The 15175-nt window shown below is 51.9% G+C and overlaps 5 protein-coding genes across 5 annotated transcripts; 4 read left to right on the forward strand and 1 right to left on the reverse strand.

Annotated features, from left to right (window-relative positions):
• Positions 1-807: 807 nt before the first annotated feature.
• T069G_03029 (sugar transporter domain-containing protein) lies at positions 808-2535 on the forward strand (the record flags this gene model as incomplete). The annotated part of the gene is made up of 2 exons (XM_056170239.1): positions 808-1299; positions 1366-2535. The coding sequence occupies 2 exons, from the start codon at positions 808-810 to the stop codon at positions 2533-2535; spliced, it is 1662 nt and encodes a 553-aa protein (XP_056031131.1).
• A 1251-nt stretch (positions 2536-3786) lies between these two features.
• Positions 3787-5438, reverse strand: T069G_03030 (uncharacterized protein; the record flags this gene model as incomplete). Its single annotated transcript, XM_056170240.1, has 8 exons — positions 3787-4297; positions 4361-4461; positions 4565-4721; positions 4789-4811; positions 4874-4944; positions 5018-5054; positions 5165-5190; positions 5291-5438. The coding sequence occupies 8 exons, from the start codon at positions 5436-5438 to the stop codon at positions 3787-3789; spliced, it is 1074 nt and encodes a 357-aa protein (XP_056031132.1).
• A 2844-nt stretch (positions 5439-8282) lies between these two features.
• Positions 8283-10107, forward strand: T069G_03031 (FAD binding domain-containing protein; the record flags this gene model as incomplete). The annotated part of the gene is made up of 2 exons (XM_056170241.1): positions 8283-8518; positions 8616-10107. 2 exons carry the CDS (start codon positions 8283-8285, stop codon positions 10105-10107), a joined length of 1728 nt encoding a protein of 575 aa, XP_056031133.1.
• Positions 10108-11440: 1333 nt separating this feature from the next.
• Positions 11441-12607, forward strand: T069G_03032 (aldo/keto reductase family domain-containing protein; the record flags this gene model as incomplete). Its single annotated transcript, XM_056170242.1, has 1 exon — positions 11441-12607. One exon carries the CDS (start codon positions 11441-11443, stop codon positions 12605-12607), a length of 1167 nt encoding a protein of 388 aa, XP_056031134.1.
• Positions 12608-13311: 704 nt separating this feature from the next.
• On the forward strand, positions 13312-15105 carry T069G_03033 (cytochrome p450 domain-containing protein; the record flags this gene model as incomplete). Its single annotated transcript, XM_056170243.1, has 4 exons — positions 13312-13452; positions 13507-13579; positions 13661-14036; positions 14088-15105. 4 exons carry the CDS (start codon positions 13312-13314, stop codon positions 15103-15105), a joined length of 1608 nt encoding a protein of 535 aa, XP_056031135.1.
• Positions 15106-15175: the final 70 nt, after the last annotated feature.

Here is a 15175-nt window from a genome sequence, read left to right on the forward strand (position 1 = left end):
TGGCTATGGGCGGCACGACTGCACGAGATCAATACGCGCATTCAGTTGCCACTCAACTGTAAAATTTGCCTTTTAGTGAGCGCGACTCGCTGCGGTGCCTGTAAGCTCAGCACTGCAAGGCCTTAAACTCTAGCACGCCGAGCGCTAGGCCAGACCCGAACGCTGGCCAAACGCTAGGCTGGATGCGGCGCCAGGCTAGGAGAATAGCATGTGGGTGAGGCCGAGCGCCACTCCAGGCCGTCTCTTTTTGCCTCCACCAATCCGCGATCCACCAGCCCACTGCAACCTCGTACCTAGTCGAGACGAGACGGTCCAGGAACATGAGCCGTTGCTACGAGTACCAGTAATTGCACTGCACGGGCTGGCTCGCACAAACAACTCGAGAGAAGTATCGATGCTCATCGGCCAATCTCTCACCCCCTCCCCCCCGGTCACTGCAAATCCAGAACCTGGAGGGGCGTGCGAAGAAGCTTCTCTCAACGCCCATGTTTCCCCAAATCGACGGCGCCTCTCCACCATGGAGCTTCTTGGACGATGCCGCCGCCTCTTCTGGGCTCTAGGTTCTGCCTGCCTGCTTGTGACTCTCTGACCTGACGGAAACTCTCTGACCGTCACGACAATAAAAAGGCCGGCCTGCCTCCTGCCCCTTCCCTCCTTCTCCTGTCTTGCCTCGTCGATCTCTGTCTCACTCAATAAGAGCTCGTTCCGTTCACTCGGCCCGGGTCATCTCTTTCTTCTTCCCATTCCTCTTCAACAACACCAAGAACTGAGAAGATTCCAATCCCCAACAAGCCAATCTTCGACGCCATGTCCGACGCCCCCGAAACCAACGCGGAGGCGCGAAAGCACTCCATCGGCATCCACACTACCCAGGATGTCGAGCACATCGAGGCTCCCATCACATGGAAGGCCTACCTCATGTGCGCCTTTGCCTCCTTTGGTGGTATCTTCTTCGGCTACGACTCCGGTTACATCAACGGTGTCAACGGCTCCGCCATCTTCTACAAGGCCGTTGAGGGCGCTGCCGCTACCAAGCTCACCGACCCCCATTCCTCCCTCATCACCTCCATTCTGTCTTGCGGTACCTTCTTCGGTGCTCTGATTGCTGGTGACGTCTCCGACTGGATCGGCCGAAAGTGGACCGTCATCATCGGCTGCTTCATCTACATGATCGGTGTCATTATCCAGATGGTTACTTCTCCCGAGCACGCTCTTGGTCCCATTGTCGCTGGTCGTCTCATTGCCGGTCTCGGTGTCGGTTTCGAGTCTGCCATTGTCATTCTGTACATGTCTGAGATTGTAAGTTGGACAATGTTTCTCCTCCATTCCTGTCATCTCAGCTGCTAACCTGTTTGCCTCTTCCAGTGCCCCCGCAAGGTCCGTGGTGCCCTTGTCGCTGGTTACCAGTTCTGCATTACCATCGGTATCCTTCTCGCTTCTTGCGTCGTTTACGGTACCAAGGACTACACCAACACTGGCGCCTACCGTATCCCCATCGCCATCCAGTTCCCCTGGGCTCTGATCCTCGGTGGTGGTCTCCTCTTCCTCCCCGACTCTCCCCGTTACTTCGTCAAGAAGGGTGAGATCCAGAAGGCCATCAACTCCCTGTCTCGTGTTCGTGGCCAGCCTGAGGACTCCGAGTATGTCCAGAACGAGCTTGCTGAGATTATCGCCAACGAGGAGTACGAGCGTGCCCTGATCCCCTCCACCACCTGGTTCGGCTCTTGGGCCAACTGCTTCAAGGGTTCTCTGTGGACCGGCAAGTCTAACCTGCGACGAACCATCCTCGGTACCTCTCTCCAGATGATGCAGCAGTGGACCGGTGTCAACTTCATCTTCTACTACTCCACCCCCTTCCTCCAGTCCACCGGTGCCATCAGCAACTCTTTCTTGATCTCCCTCATCTTCTCCCTGGTCAACGTCTGCTCCACTCCTCTGTCTTTCTGGACCGTTGAGCGATTCGGTCGTCGTTCCATCCTCATCATTGGTGCCGGTGGTATGCTTATCTGCCAGTTCCTCGTCGCCATCATCGGTGTCACTGTCGGCTTCAACAAGACCCACCCCGACCCCAGCAACCCCGGCTCCGACCTGGCCGACAACATCTCCGCTGTCAACGCCCAGATTGCCTTCATCGCCATCTTCATCGCCTTCTTCGCCTCCACCTGGGGTCCCGGTGCCTGGATTGTCATTGGTGAAATCTTCCCTCTGCCTATCCGATCTCGTGGTGTTGCTCTGTCCACCGCTTCCAACTGGCTGTGGAACACCATCATCACCGTCATCACCCCCTACATGGTTGGTACCGATAAGGGCAACCTGAAGTCATCCGTCTTCTTCATCTGGGGAGGTCTCTGCACTTGCGCTTTCGTCTACTCCTACTTCCTCATCCCCGAGACCAAGGGCCTGTCTCTCGAGCAGGTCGACAAGATGATGGAGGAGACCACCCCCCGTACCTCTGGCAAGTGGAAGCCTACTACCACCTTCGCTGCCCAGATGGGCACTGGTGAGTACATTGAGAAGGCTGTCGTTGAGGTCTAAGCGTTTCCTGCATCGATTTGGATAAAGGAGGTGTTCTTTTTTCTTTTTTTTCCCTTTTTACTATTTCCTTTATAACGTGGTGGGGTGGATAGCTGCAGGTAATGGTCTACCTCTGCAGTTTTGTGATGAAATCATACCCGGGGCACGGCGGATGTGTCCTAAGAGATGTGTTTGACGACGGAGATGCTTTTGTAATGCGGTAGATGTGGACATAACTATTACTACTAGTTAAAAAATGTTATCCCAAGATCCAAAAAACTCTTTCCCTTCGCGCTTTAAGGATGCGAAACGACTTTTGTCCTTTTCAGTTCCTTTTTAGCTACCCTGTTTTACTACTACTTTATCTTAATAAGATCACATACTTGATCTACATGTTGGTTTTGTTTTCTCTTTTGTGTGTGTGTGCGTGGTTGAGACTTCCCCTTGTCTATGGTTGCATGACTTGTTGTTTGAATTTTGCACACTGGGTTTCCCTCCCTTGAATTCTTCCTTTACCTGTTTTGTGCAGTGCTAGCGTTCCCTGCAAAAACGCAGCTGATGTGAGATTTTTTCTCTCGGTTCTCGGTACCCCCATGCATGAAACTGGACCAATCACTTTGGGCGTGGTACGTACCACGAACAAGGAGGGAGAGAGTTTCGCCTCATGACTGAATTTGGTAATTGGGATTATTGAAGGGAGGGAAGAAGGGGGGTGGAGGGTGTGATTTGGTTTTATTTTGGGTTGATGTTACGTTGTGCTTTGGTTGTGGTGCTGTGTACTAAGGGACGTTGATGTGATGGATGTTGTGGGTGAGTTTGTTACCTAACATATTCATGCTTGTGAATGGTTTGTGTTTGGTAAATGGTACTGATTTTTGAGCTTACTGAAAAAGGGATTGATGTATTTTCCTATTTGGGTAGTTGGTAGGTTGCTTGTATAGCAAGCAGGGGTTGTTATTCACGTGCATAATGATCACTGTCTGCTTAATGCGATGTGTTTGAGCTGGATACTCAGGTTGTGTAAGAATGGCACGAGCAGTGGAAATTGCTGAATACGCAGCCTTGTATGAAAACTCTGACTTGATTTGATTGTTTCCCTCTTGCAAAGACCATTCCATGTACTAATAGTCAACCGTGATAGGGGGGTATCTTGGGTATTATATCTTATCGTGACGACTTTCATGAATACAAACAAAAGTAGAACCAACCATCCCTGTACTCGATAACCCGCAAGCAGTATTACAGCAACAAAAGAGTCTTGTATCACCGCCATCAGCCGTTACTCCTGCTCGCAGAGGGAGCAGCCTGACCACGGTGATCAGGCCCTTCACTCGTCTCGCTCGTCTCGCTCACCGAAGCCACCGGCCCCTGCAAGATATTCTCCGTGCTCTTCTCGCTCCCGTTCTCTCCACCAGCGGTACTGCCCAAGGGCCTCATGCCGCTCTTCGTCGCCCGCCACGACTGCAGGGCATAAGGGCCTTCTGCGCCGGGCCTGGCGGGCGTGTTGCCGCTGCTGCCGCCGCTGCGCGTCTTCTCGGAAAAGTACGTGACGAGGGGCGCGAGCGTGGGCACGCATGCGATGATGATTCCAACGGCCGTCTCGACAATGGACCACTTGATGGCTTCGGCGGAATCGAGGTAGTTGGATAGGTTGCTGATGGTTTGGATGCGGATGATTTGGACAATGGTGACAAAGAGACCCAAGGCGAAGAGGCACAGGAGGGCGATTTTGCGACGGATCTTCATCTGGAGCTTGAGGAGGACGGGGAAGGGGAGGACGAGCCTAGACAACATAGGTTAGGAGACATGTATGCCGAGAGTGTATAAAGAGACGCGAGAAACTTACGTGATTACGTCAAAGATAATCGTCAAAGACGAGAATGTGAGGTAAAAGGGAACGGCATCAGCACAATGGCCGGGCACGAGAGGCTCCCATTGCTTCTGGACCTAATTATACAAGATTGTCAGGATATATTCGTTATTATTTTCACGCTTAATAAAGATGGCATCTCAAAAAGGGGGGGCTGCGTGTCAGAATGTTTTGTCGTACCGGAATACACAGAAACAGGAAAACCAGCATAAACGCTATGTGTGCCATCGTAACAATCGCGGCAATCGAGATGGGCAGCAGTCGGTACGTCCCAGGTACCAAACGTACGTAGGATACGAGAAGACTGGTCTTGAAGCCCCAAATGCCAAGAACATAGCTAGTTAGACAAAAGAGTTGTGAGCCAACAGTATCCCTCACGAGGGCTGAAAGAGGAATTTGCTTACAATGGTGCGCCGATATATTGCGTCTAGAAGGATTTAATGATTCATTCATGGAAACGATGGGAAGTAAGGACAGGGGTGAAAGTACTTTGCCAAAATTGAGGACATTTTCGTCCGGCATGGTATCGAGTTCAATCAGCCCGAGGCCCCATTTCGTTTCTGCAGAGTAGTTTAGCAATTGATCCTTTCAAACCAGAATAGTCGACTGGGTTGGGTAATGGGATAGACATACGGACGACAGTTGCTGAAGTGTACCCGCAAGCTCCAATCTGTTTCCAATCCCAATTCGAGTCAGTGGACCAGCCAGTAGACGAGAGTTTTCCTTCGAAACCACCCGGACGAGGTTAATCGATAGGGAAACGTTCAATCGGTCGCATACCCAGCTAGCAATGATCAACCAGTCATCTGTGTTTCTTTGGTTAGCATCTGACCTATCGGATCCCACAAGAGAGCCGAGAAACGAAGCCGCAGTGACGATCGCCAAGGGCCCCTTTCAGATACGTACCCAGACCGACCGCCTTTGAAATCCTCGTTCTGACATAGATCCTCAGACACAGCGCGACAAGAGCCAGCGCCGTCACCGACAGTGCAACGGCAACAATGGTTGGCCCATTGTTCGGCGTACCGTCAGGCGTATTGTACGCCCACGCCATGGCTTTCTCCTGGCCAAACTCTAAAGAAGCTCGGGGAGCCCGCCAGACGCCTGAGAACACAGAGGTGATAGTAGTAGAAGTAGGGGACTCTTGGGTTTTACATAACGCATGAAAAAAAAGGAAGAAAAGTTATTAATAGTAAGAAATGAGAAGCAAGTAATCCAAATCCAGATTGTCGAGCTGCCGGAACAGGGAGGAGAACGAGGGCGAGAAGGGGTCGCCGTCTGTGCCGCACGGGGAGATCCCCAGGATATTATACTCTGTCTCGTCCGAGAGTATCCCAGATACTACTGTTAATGAAACGCAACTTGTCAAGAGCCGCGAGCTGAAGATGCATCGTGGACTCCTGACGGAGTCGGTTCCGGCGAAGGTGGCTTGCAGCTAGACAGGTTTAAAGCAGCAGGGAAGGGAAGAAGACGGGAAACAATGGAGGACGCAGACAAAGTGAAAATCACCAACAGTAGTCCCAATGTCACCTAGGCCTGCATCTAATTCCCTAAACAAGTTGGAGAGGGAAAAAATGAAAAGGAAAATGGAGGGCTGACAAGGGATGTCGACTGCCGACCCAGAGAGAGAGCCTGTCAATGCCGCATGTCATTTTCCAAGGCTCTGGAACCCCCGATCCATGCTTTTTGTTCTTTTCCCTTTTTGCACTCCCTGTAACGGTGCCGCGTAAGGAAAGAAAACCGCCCGCCTCATTGCTACTGTTCGCTGTTGCCCCCGTATTTGGTTGGCAAGCCTCTCTATTCTCTAGCCTATTCGTTTTGTGCTAGCACTGCGACATTAGCTTCCAAGCGGAGAGAGAGCCGGACATCTTACAGGTTCACCCAAGCATGGGCCTGTCAAGTCTCCTGTCCTGTACAGTACGTCGTACTACGACCTGTATACCTGTCCTCTCTCATTGCCTGTGCCTCAGGGCATAAGCGAATAGTCGAGATGAGAGGTACTCCACGTCGAACAGCGTTCTCCCCTGTGTTACGGACGCATCTACAGGCAATGCAGCTCTCACCTGCTTTCGTCTTTCTTTCCTATTTTCGACGTACGACGTACCAATACGTCCTTTCGTCTCCTCCGTGCAGGCTTCCAACGGGCGTAGCGGCCGTATTCCACGAATCCGAGGTCCTTGGGAGGGTAGCATTCTTGCGCGTAATAGGTAAGAGATAAAAAAAGGCCATGGCACCTGTAGGGGTCGCCCCGACCGGCAGCTGGCCCATTCGGAGATGACTGGTTTTGATTCTACGCATACATGGGGAGCTGGTTCGCCGATACAAGCTGCATTTATGCGACAAGGGACATCTGCAGTGACGACAGCTTAGTCAGAACGTCGAGGTGATGCATCGCCTGACGAATTTTGTGAGATCTGATCTGCTGGCCATGATGCCATTCAACATGAAGCATAGCCTTGCGCTGAAAAAAGAGCTATTGTTTAGCCCAGTCTGCTAGAGGAGAAGCGTGATCACTGCATTCATGCTGCTTACCAAGAATTCGTCCGCTCCCCAGACGGGGGGTTTTCAGCTTTGAGGCTTCTTCGTGCGTCTTCAGTCACCACTTGGGCTTCGGACGAATGTGTTTTTTCCCCATCTTTTCCGTACCCCTGGTCCGCCGGAACTCCGCTTTCAAGAGCCGGCAGCCACAGCGCGGTCTTATCCAAGAAGAGTCGTAGTTCAGAGTAGTCGTTGTTGGCGGCGGGAGGATACGGTTCCGCTAACGGTAGATCGCCAGAGGTGGGGGATAATAGTGAGAGCAGGACTCAAGACAGAGTAAGTGATTATTGAAACGATATTCGACGATCCAAGCAGCCGTCATTTTACGTGCTTTTCTGTGCCCTTCTGTGTACGGCACGAGTGCCGTTGCGATAATACGACATAACAAGACCTGGGGGCCTTTGTCCCTGAACTACATCCCTGCCCGCATGCAGGAGAGCCCTCCAGCTTGTTAATCTTTGCCTAATCCGACCGAGCAGAATTCTCTCATTTGCACTAGGGATCTTTGAAGGACCAGAAGCAAAGCACTAGGAAGGTTCCGCAGTAGTGCTAGACCGCGGCCCGCGCAGCATCCCAACACGACAGCTTCCAGAGCGACGGTGAGAAGAGGGGAATGTAGCACCGTTGCCTCTGCAGGCAGGTTCGAGATCGAGGTCCAGACTCAACAACGCACCGGAAATTTTCTTCATCGGTCGCGCCAACTGCCGGTCCTGGGGTGAATAGCGAAATTCTCGAATACCACCTCACAGTTCGCATTGAAGGTCCAAGCAAAATCGGCAACATGTTTGACACATGAAAAAGAGACAACGAAACGAAGCAGAACCCCCGCATAGACTGGGTACTAAAGGAAGACATGGCCCCAGCTCCTTCTTCAGCTGTTTCTTCAGCTCTTTCTCTCTACTTTTCTCTCTTCTGCCCCAAATGTGAGCTCCCTTGTCTTTAGCCTAGCCAATGATGCTTTCTCCGCCGGGTTACTCGGGTCACGTTCTCATCAGTACGCCGAGAAAGGCGGTCTTGCTCCCCCAGCTTACCTTGAAAGAGGGGGCCTTGAGTCCAAGCGAGCAACTGAACAGAGCAGCGGCCGCGGGCTTGGCAACGTGGGATCTGAGCCCGCGCATCGAGGTCTTTTGATTAGCATCTCGACTATCGACTGATGAGGCGGCCGTAAAGAGCAGTAGAATGATTAGACCGGCACGTGGAATGCCGAGATGGGCGTATGCAGGCCAAGATCGATGGACCTCTAAATCGTGGCAAAGTGTCGATAAAAGTCCACAGATCCGCGCATCTCGCCGAATGTGTAACTTAGACTCCTCAGCTTCTCTTCCCCTCTCGCCACACGGAGCACATCCGGGATTCTAAGATGCATTGCAGCAACCTAGGTTCTGCGCTTCTGGCTATTGCGAGCCTTGCAGGCTTCGCCAACTGTGCACCCGCAACCTCGTCTACATCAACCCCGTCATGCAAATGCTTCCCTGGCGATGCATGCTGGCCCAGTAGCAGTGATTGGGCCGCGTTCAACAAGACTGTTGATGGACGTCTGATTGCGACGGTTCCTCTGGGATCACCCTGCCATGGTGCATCCTACAATGAGACTGAGTGCCAGTTTTTGCAGGACAATTGGCTGTTCTCTCCAATTCAGTAAGTGGCATATGCATGAGAGGCGCTCTTTTTGTTTTGTTCTTCTCTTGTCTAGCTTCCCCCGATGCACGTACCACTTGCCGTCGACATCGTCTGACAAAGAGTCTGTTAGCTACAACTCGTCGTCGTCGGTCATGGCGCCGTTGTTCGCGAATGCGAGCTGCGACCCATTCCAACCGGCTGACACGCCTTGCACTCTCGGCAATTATGTGCGATATGCGGTCAATGTGTCAACGGCTGCTCATGTCACAGCAACACTCAAATTCGCGGCGCAGCGAAACATCCGCTTCGTCATCCGCAACACGGGACATGACTATAACGGCCGCTCAACTGGTGCAGGTGCCCTCTCCGTTTGGACTCATTACCTCAAGGAGACCGAGGTTTTGGACTGGAGCGATAAGTATTACACCGGTAAGGCTCTCAAGATTGGGGCTGGTATCCAGGGTTTTGAAGCTCTCGAGGCAGCACACGCAGCTGGGTTAATTGTAGTGACGGGAGAATGCCCTAGTGTTGGCATTGCTGGAGGATACGTCCAAGGAGGCGGTCACTCTGCTCTCAGCACCATTTATGGCCTCGCAGCCGACAATGCCCTTTCATATGATGTCGTGACTCCCAACGGAACGCTCGTGACTGCCACCCGGACTCAGTATAATGATCTTTACTGGGCATTGAGCGGCGGCGGTGGCGGCAACTATGGTGTTGTAGTGTCCATGGTTTTCCAAGCCCATCCTGACAACATGGTCAGCGGCTCCAAGTTCGCCGTTGCCACCACTTCTTCTGAGACACTGTACGCCGTCATTGACGCCTTCCACGCCGCTCTGCCAGCCATTGTGGACTCGGGTGTCATGATCATCTATTTCTTTGGCCCAGGATTCTTCCAGGTGCCTGCAATGACAGCATACGGCAAGACGCAAGACGAAGTTGAGGCTATCCTGAAGCCTTTTGTTGACGCTCTGGCGGCACTCAACATCGACCTGGCGCCCACATACACGCAATTCTCCAGCTACTTTGATCACTTCCAGAACTACTGGGGCCCGTTGCCCGCTGGTAACATCCAGGTCGGCACGGACCTGTTTGGTGGCCGACTGATTCCCCGCTCCGTGCTGCCGAATTTCTCTCCGACGGCGCAGAAGCTAGTTGAGCTCGGTGTGACCTTTATCGGTGTCGGGCTCAACGTCTCTCACTTTGGCGGCAATAACGCCAACGCCGTGCTGCCGCAGTGGCGGTCGTCCATTGTCGAGGTCTCGCTGACGCTGCCATACAGCTTCCAAGTTCCTTTCCAGGACATGATTGCCACGCAGGACACCATCACCAACGTTGTCCAGCCCGTCATCGAGGCAGCTACGCCCGGTGCCGGTGCCTACATGAACGAGGCTGACTTTCAGCAGCCTGACTTCCAGGAAACCTTCTTCGGCGCCAACTATCCCCAGCTGCTCAAGATTAAGCAAAAGTACGACCCCACGGGTCTGCTGTATGCGAGGGCGGCCGTGGGCAGTGAGGCTTGGACCGTTGCGGAGAATGGCCGGATGTGCAGAACTCAGTCATGATTAGCTGAGTTGGGTAGTTGTAGTAGTTGCAGTAGTAATAGCAGCAGCGGCAGCAGTAGTATTTAGTTGAATGGCTAATGATGATGATTACTTGATTCAAGAGATGAAGTGCTATTTGGAATGCGGTGGTGCACGTGTAGATTAGCAGATAATGTAGATATGGCAGGTACGCGGAACCAGCTCAGCTGAGCTCGGGACTATTGAAATAGTGGATTACTAAGCTCCGACTAGTATACTGGCCCTTTATTCGCAGTAAATGCCCGACTTTTACTCCTTCAAGGACTATTGGAGCCGCATCTCCGTTATTGATTGATCTTGCATCGCTAAATAATATGTATTGTATGTTATCAGTGGTTGAGACGCAGATAAGCACAGATGTCCGTGGATCACTTACAGCTCTGGATCTGACCCCACGATCCAGCCTATCAGCAGCGGCTTCGGCTACCGCGCTTGTGTGATTAGCGGGCTGTAATGCATCATCTCGATCGGCGCATCTGCTGGACAAGCACACGCAGACAAACATTCCGGAGTATTAATTCACTTGGGCCATTTGCAGCGGGAATACAGAAGCATCAGCACATGCATCCTCTGCTCCGTAGCGTCTTGGGTTTTCCACTGTATTGGCATCAGCACGGAGTAATACTATGTATAGCTATGGATGTAACATTGGTGCATATTAGACGACGGATGCTGCAACAGGCAACCTTACAAAGCATCTGCAACTTCTCGCATCAGCAGACCTTCCGATGCACCAAGTAATTGTATCTGTACAGGATCTTCTCCAGGATTGACATTTGCCATTTTCGTATTACTACTCCGTTGATTTGTCTGGTACTTGCTATTCGATCCCGTAATACCCGAAGCTGAAAACGGGCTTGGCGGCTTAAAAGACGACGGGCCATTTCCTGCTTCTTTTTTAAGCTCGCATATACACGACGGAAGTTTGACGCATCAATTACTCCGAAGAACCCATGCCGTCAAATCACGGATCTTGCCCCTCGTCGCAGCCGTTCAACCGTTGCGTCTCCAAGAGCCCAGAGTTTTGCGCCGTCTTCCGAAGCCTTTACCGTACTGTAGCACATTTTGGCTCTTCGTCGTCGGGATTTATAGCACCGTGCTGTTCAGGGTCTTGGCTCGATCGGGTTATTCGCAGAAAAAAACGGACAAGGTTCCGGTTTCTCCGTCTCTGTTCCGAGCATAGTTCCAAGACGTGATATCCAACGCCACCTGATAATAAATACTTATCTTTCACCCTCCTGCAAAAGACCAGCCATGCCTCTCAACCGTCCCTGAATTATTCTCTCCGGCTCTGCTTGCCGACCGTCGCCGCTAAATGGGTGCCTCAACGCCGCTGTCGCAGGTTCTGCCTCCCCTGATCCTGGGGACGGCCACCTTCAATCATCAGTATCACCCCGATCCCTCACGCATGCCCTACGTCGATATTGTCCGGAGAGCCCTCGAGCACGGAATCAATGCCTTTGACACCTCGCCTTACTACGGCCCTTCCGAGATCCTGCTGGGCCAGGCGCTGCGACTCTTGACCCCGCCCCCGCCACGAGAGGGATATTTCCTCATCACCAAGGCTGGTCGCATCAAGTCGGATGAATTCGACTACTCGCCGGCGTGGGTGCGATATAGCGTCTGCCGCAGCCTGGAGCGGCTGGGGACGCGGTATCTAGACCTGGTCTACATGCACGATGTCGAGTTTGTGTCTGCCGCCGAGGTCTTGCAGGCTGTCAAGGAACTGCGCCGCCTGCGCGACCAAGGACTGATTCGCTATGTTGGCATCAGCGGATATCCTGTCGACACTCTCGCATCGCTAGCGGAGATGATACTGAGAGAGACGGGCGAGCCCCTGGATGCCATTCTCTCCTACGGCAACTTCTGCTTGCAAAATACCCAGCTTGGACGCCCCGACTTTTTGCAACGATTCCAGGCCGCCAGGGTTGAGTGTCTGCTCAACGCCAGCATCCTCAACATGGGCCTGCTGACGACTCGTGGTGTTGACAATGGTCCTATGGTCTCTTGGCACCCCTCGCCGCCGGAGCTGCGAAAGGCCTGTACCAAGCTATCACAAATCGCACAGGAGAACGGCGAGCATCTTGAAGGAGTGGCTATCCGGTGGGCTCTGGAAAATTGGGCTCGCGCAGGAAAGGACTTTGGCACAACGGCATATGTCGGGGCTGGACCTCGCATCGGCGCAAGCGTTATGGGAGTCACGGCTATTACAGAGCTCGACGAGACTTGGGATCTATGGAGAAGCGTCATTGGCCCTGTCATCGGCACCAAGGACGAAGCCGCTACACAAAAGAGCAACAAGATTAAGAGGCTTGTCGAGGACAAGATGTGGCCCACCCTGGGCTCATGGAAAGATCACGCCTGGGAGAGCGGCGGCGAAACATTTGTCAATGCCAGAGTGACACCTGGACAGATTCCCAACGACGAGGTGGCCGAGAGATGGGGACTGGTTCCTTCAGCAGCGGTTGTTGCCAAGTTGTAACGCACAACGCCTAATATCATAGACCAGCATGATTGTTTTCATCTTTTTCTTTTCTTCTTGTTTGATTCTCGGATAAATTCCCTACAAAGTACATACATGCCGTCGCTATAAATGAAATCGCATATATGAGATGAGCGCAGAGTTGAGAAACAAGTGAGGTCAACGTGTTATCCATTTTTGATACTAATTATAGCTAGCCATGTTACCAACATGGATGATGCCTATAACAAAAAGTCCTGCAATGGTGATACAGCATGGCAAAGATAACCTCTAGGTGGGAGGACGTCGATTGAGATTGGCGAGATACCAAGCAACTGCCTATCTAGGCTATACGGAAGAAGAAGCTGCGGAATGTTGACGCTGGATTCAGCCGAGACAAAATGCAATGCTTGTAACAGATTTTATCTCACTATTGATGCCTTCGTATTACCGCAGATCCAGCGGCAGTCATGCATAGCCAAGTCGCATTAGGATTTGCATCTGTTTAGCCTGCCATCCTCTAATCCTCCGATCCTCCGATCCTTCGGCTATACATAGCAGCAGCTGCAAAGATGTAAGCGGGTCGTCAGCATTCTTATGCAAGGCATGCTTCCAGATAAGAGGATTCCATATCAATGAGTTCCTAGTCAATATGCGTGTAAAGCATCAATTTGTTGAGCTTTCTTTAGATACTGTACGACCTGATTGTTTCGTATACATCAGATATGGAATCAATTCTTCTATCTCGGCTGCTCAAAATATTTTCGCGTGGCCTACTCATCTTGGTGGCTGCGCTCGTCGCTAGATTTCTGTATCGTGGATACAGAGTCAGGAGGCATGTCCGGCAGTTGCAAGCTCAGGGAATTGTACATACGTGAAGTTTGACACTCTCATCGCAGTAGATACTGACCGGCTTGCAGCCTACTCTTCCACATTCCCTTCTGTTTGGCCATATTCCAATTCTCCTCAAGTTTCGGAAACATCACCCTGAAGGTGTCCATTTCGGCATCATCATGAAATGGCTTGTAGATAACTGCAGCCAGTGGATTCCAGACTTGAAACGCCCTCCTCCAGTTTTGTACCTTGATATCTGGCCCGTCTTCCCGGATGTCATGATGATGGTCTTTGACGGCAGCATGTCGGCGCAGTTTACGCAGGTTAGAAGCCTGCCTAAGCATCATATTACTCGGACATTCTTGGAGCCGTTGACCGATAATCTCGACATGACCTCTGCCGACGGTAGTCAGTCGAAGGTGTGGAGGTCGCGGTTCAACCCGAGTTTCAGCCCGAGAAACATCACCATGCTCATTCCCGAGCTCATTGATGAGATCATAGTCTTCAGAGACTTGCTCGGGAAAATGGCTGGGCCAAGCGAACAATGGGGTGACGTCTTTCAGCTGGAGGAGCGCACCACAAACCTTACTTTCGACGTAATTCTTCGTGCAACTATGTAATAAATCCTCCTAAAGATTGATCCTGCCTGTACTTACACGCTGCCTAGGGATGAAAGATTGCATGAGCAGATAAATACACTAGGTAGTCCACTCAAACAAGCCCTCATCAGCCAGATACGATTGATGAGCAAAGTCCTCGGCGTGAACCGCATCCTAGGCATCAAACGGTGGCCGTGGGAAGCCTGGACCAGACAGCGCAACAACGAAGCATTACGCAAGGCTCTTCTGGGCCGCGTGGAAACCATCATAAAGTCACCTCACCTTGCCGATGCTGTCAGCGAGAAGAAGACTATTTTTAACATAGCCCTGAGTCGCACACTTGCCGAAACGGGTGGCGAAACTCCCGATCAACGGTCAGTCGATGCCATTCTGGCTAATCTCAAGCTTTTCTTGTTTGCGGGCCACGACACTACATCATCAACCATCTGCTGGATGTTCAAGCTGCTCCAGGACAACCCCGACTGCCTCTCCAAGCTTCGTAAAGAGCTTAACAGTGTTCTTGGAGAAGACGTCAATCAAGCCGCCAGTTTATTACGGGACTCGCCTCAGCTTCTGAATAATCTGGTGTACACTAATGGCGTCGTCAAAGAAGCTCTCCGCTTCTACCCACTCGCATCAACTGTGCGCCAAGGCGAAAAGGATTTCTTCCTCACTGTCTCTGGGTCTGGTATGAGATACCCGACGGAGGGCACCGCTATTCACGACGTGCCGTCCGTCATTCAGCTTGACGAATACGTTTGGCCGCGCGCAAATGAGTTTCTTCCAGAACGCTGGATCGCAGCCCAAGGCGATCCTATGCACCCCAACAAGGACGCCTGGAGGCCGTTCTCTATGGGGCCGAGGAACTGCATCGGACAAGAGCTTGCCATGGTCGAAATAAAACTGGTGGCTGCACTAGTGTGTAGGGAATTTGACATCCAAGAGGCTTGGGACAAGTGGGATATGAAACAAGGATCGATGAAACCCAAAGAGATGGTTGATGGGCAAAGGCTCTATGGATGTGGGCAAACTGTCCAGCATCCAAAAGACGGAATGCCGGTGCATATCAGGCGACTTTATGCCTGAATAAACATCGATCACGTAACAGAATCGGAATGCTCCGAATAAGTCGGATTGCGGTGAAACGTCGGATTGA

The sequence above is a fragment of the Trichoderma breve genome, chromosome 2, assembly GCF_028502605.1.
Source record: "Trichoderma breve strain T069 chromosome 2, whole genome shotgun sequence".
Taxonomy (NCBI): domain Eukaryota; kingdom Fungi; phylum Ascomycota; class Sordariomycetes; order Hypocreales; family Hypocreaceae; genus Trichoderma; species Trichoderma breve.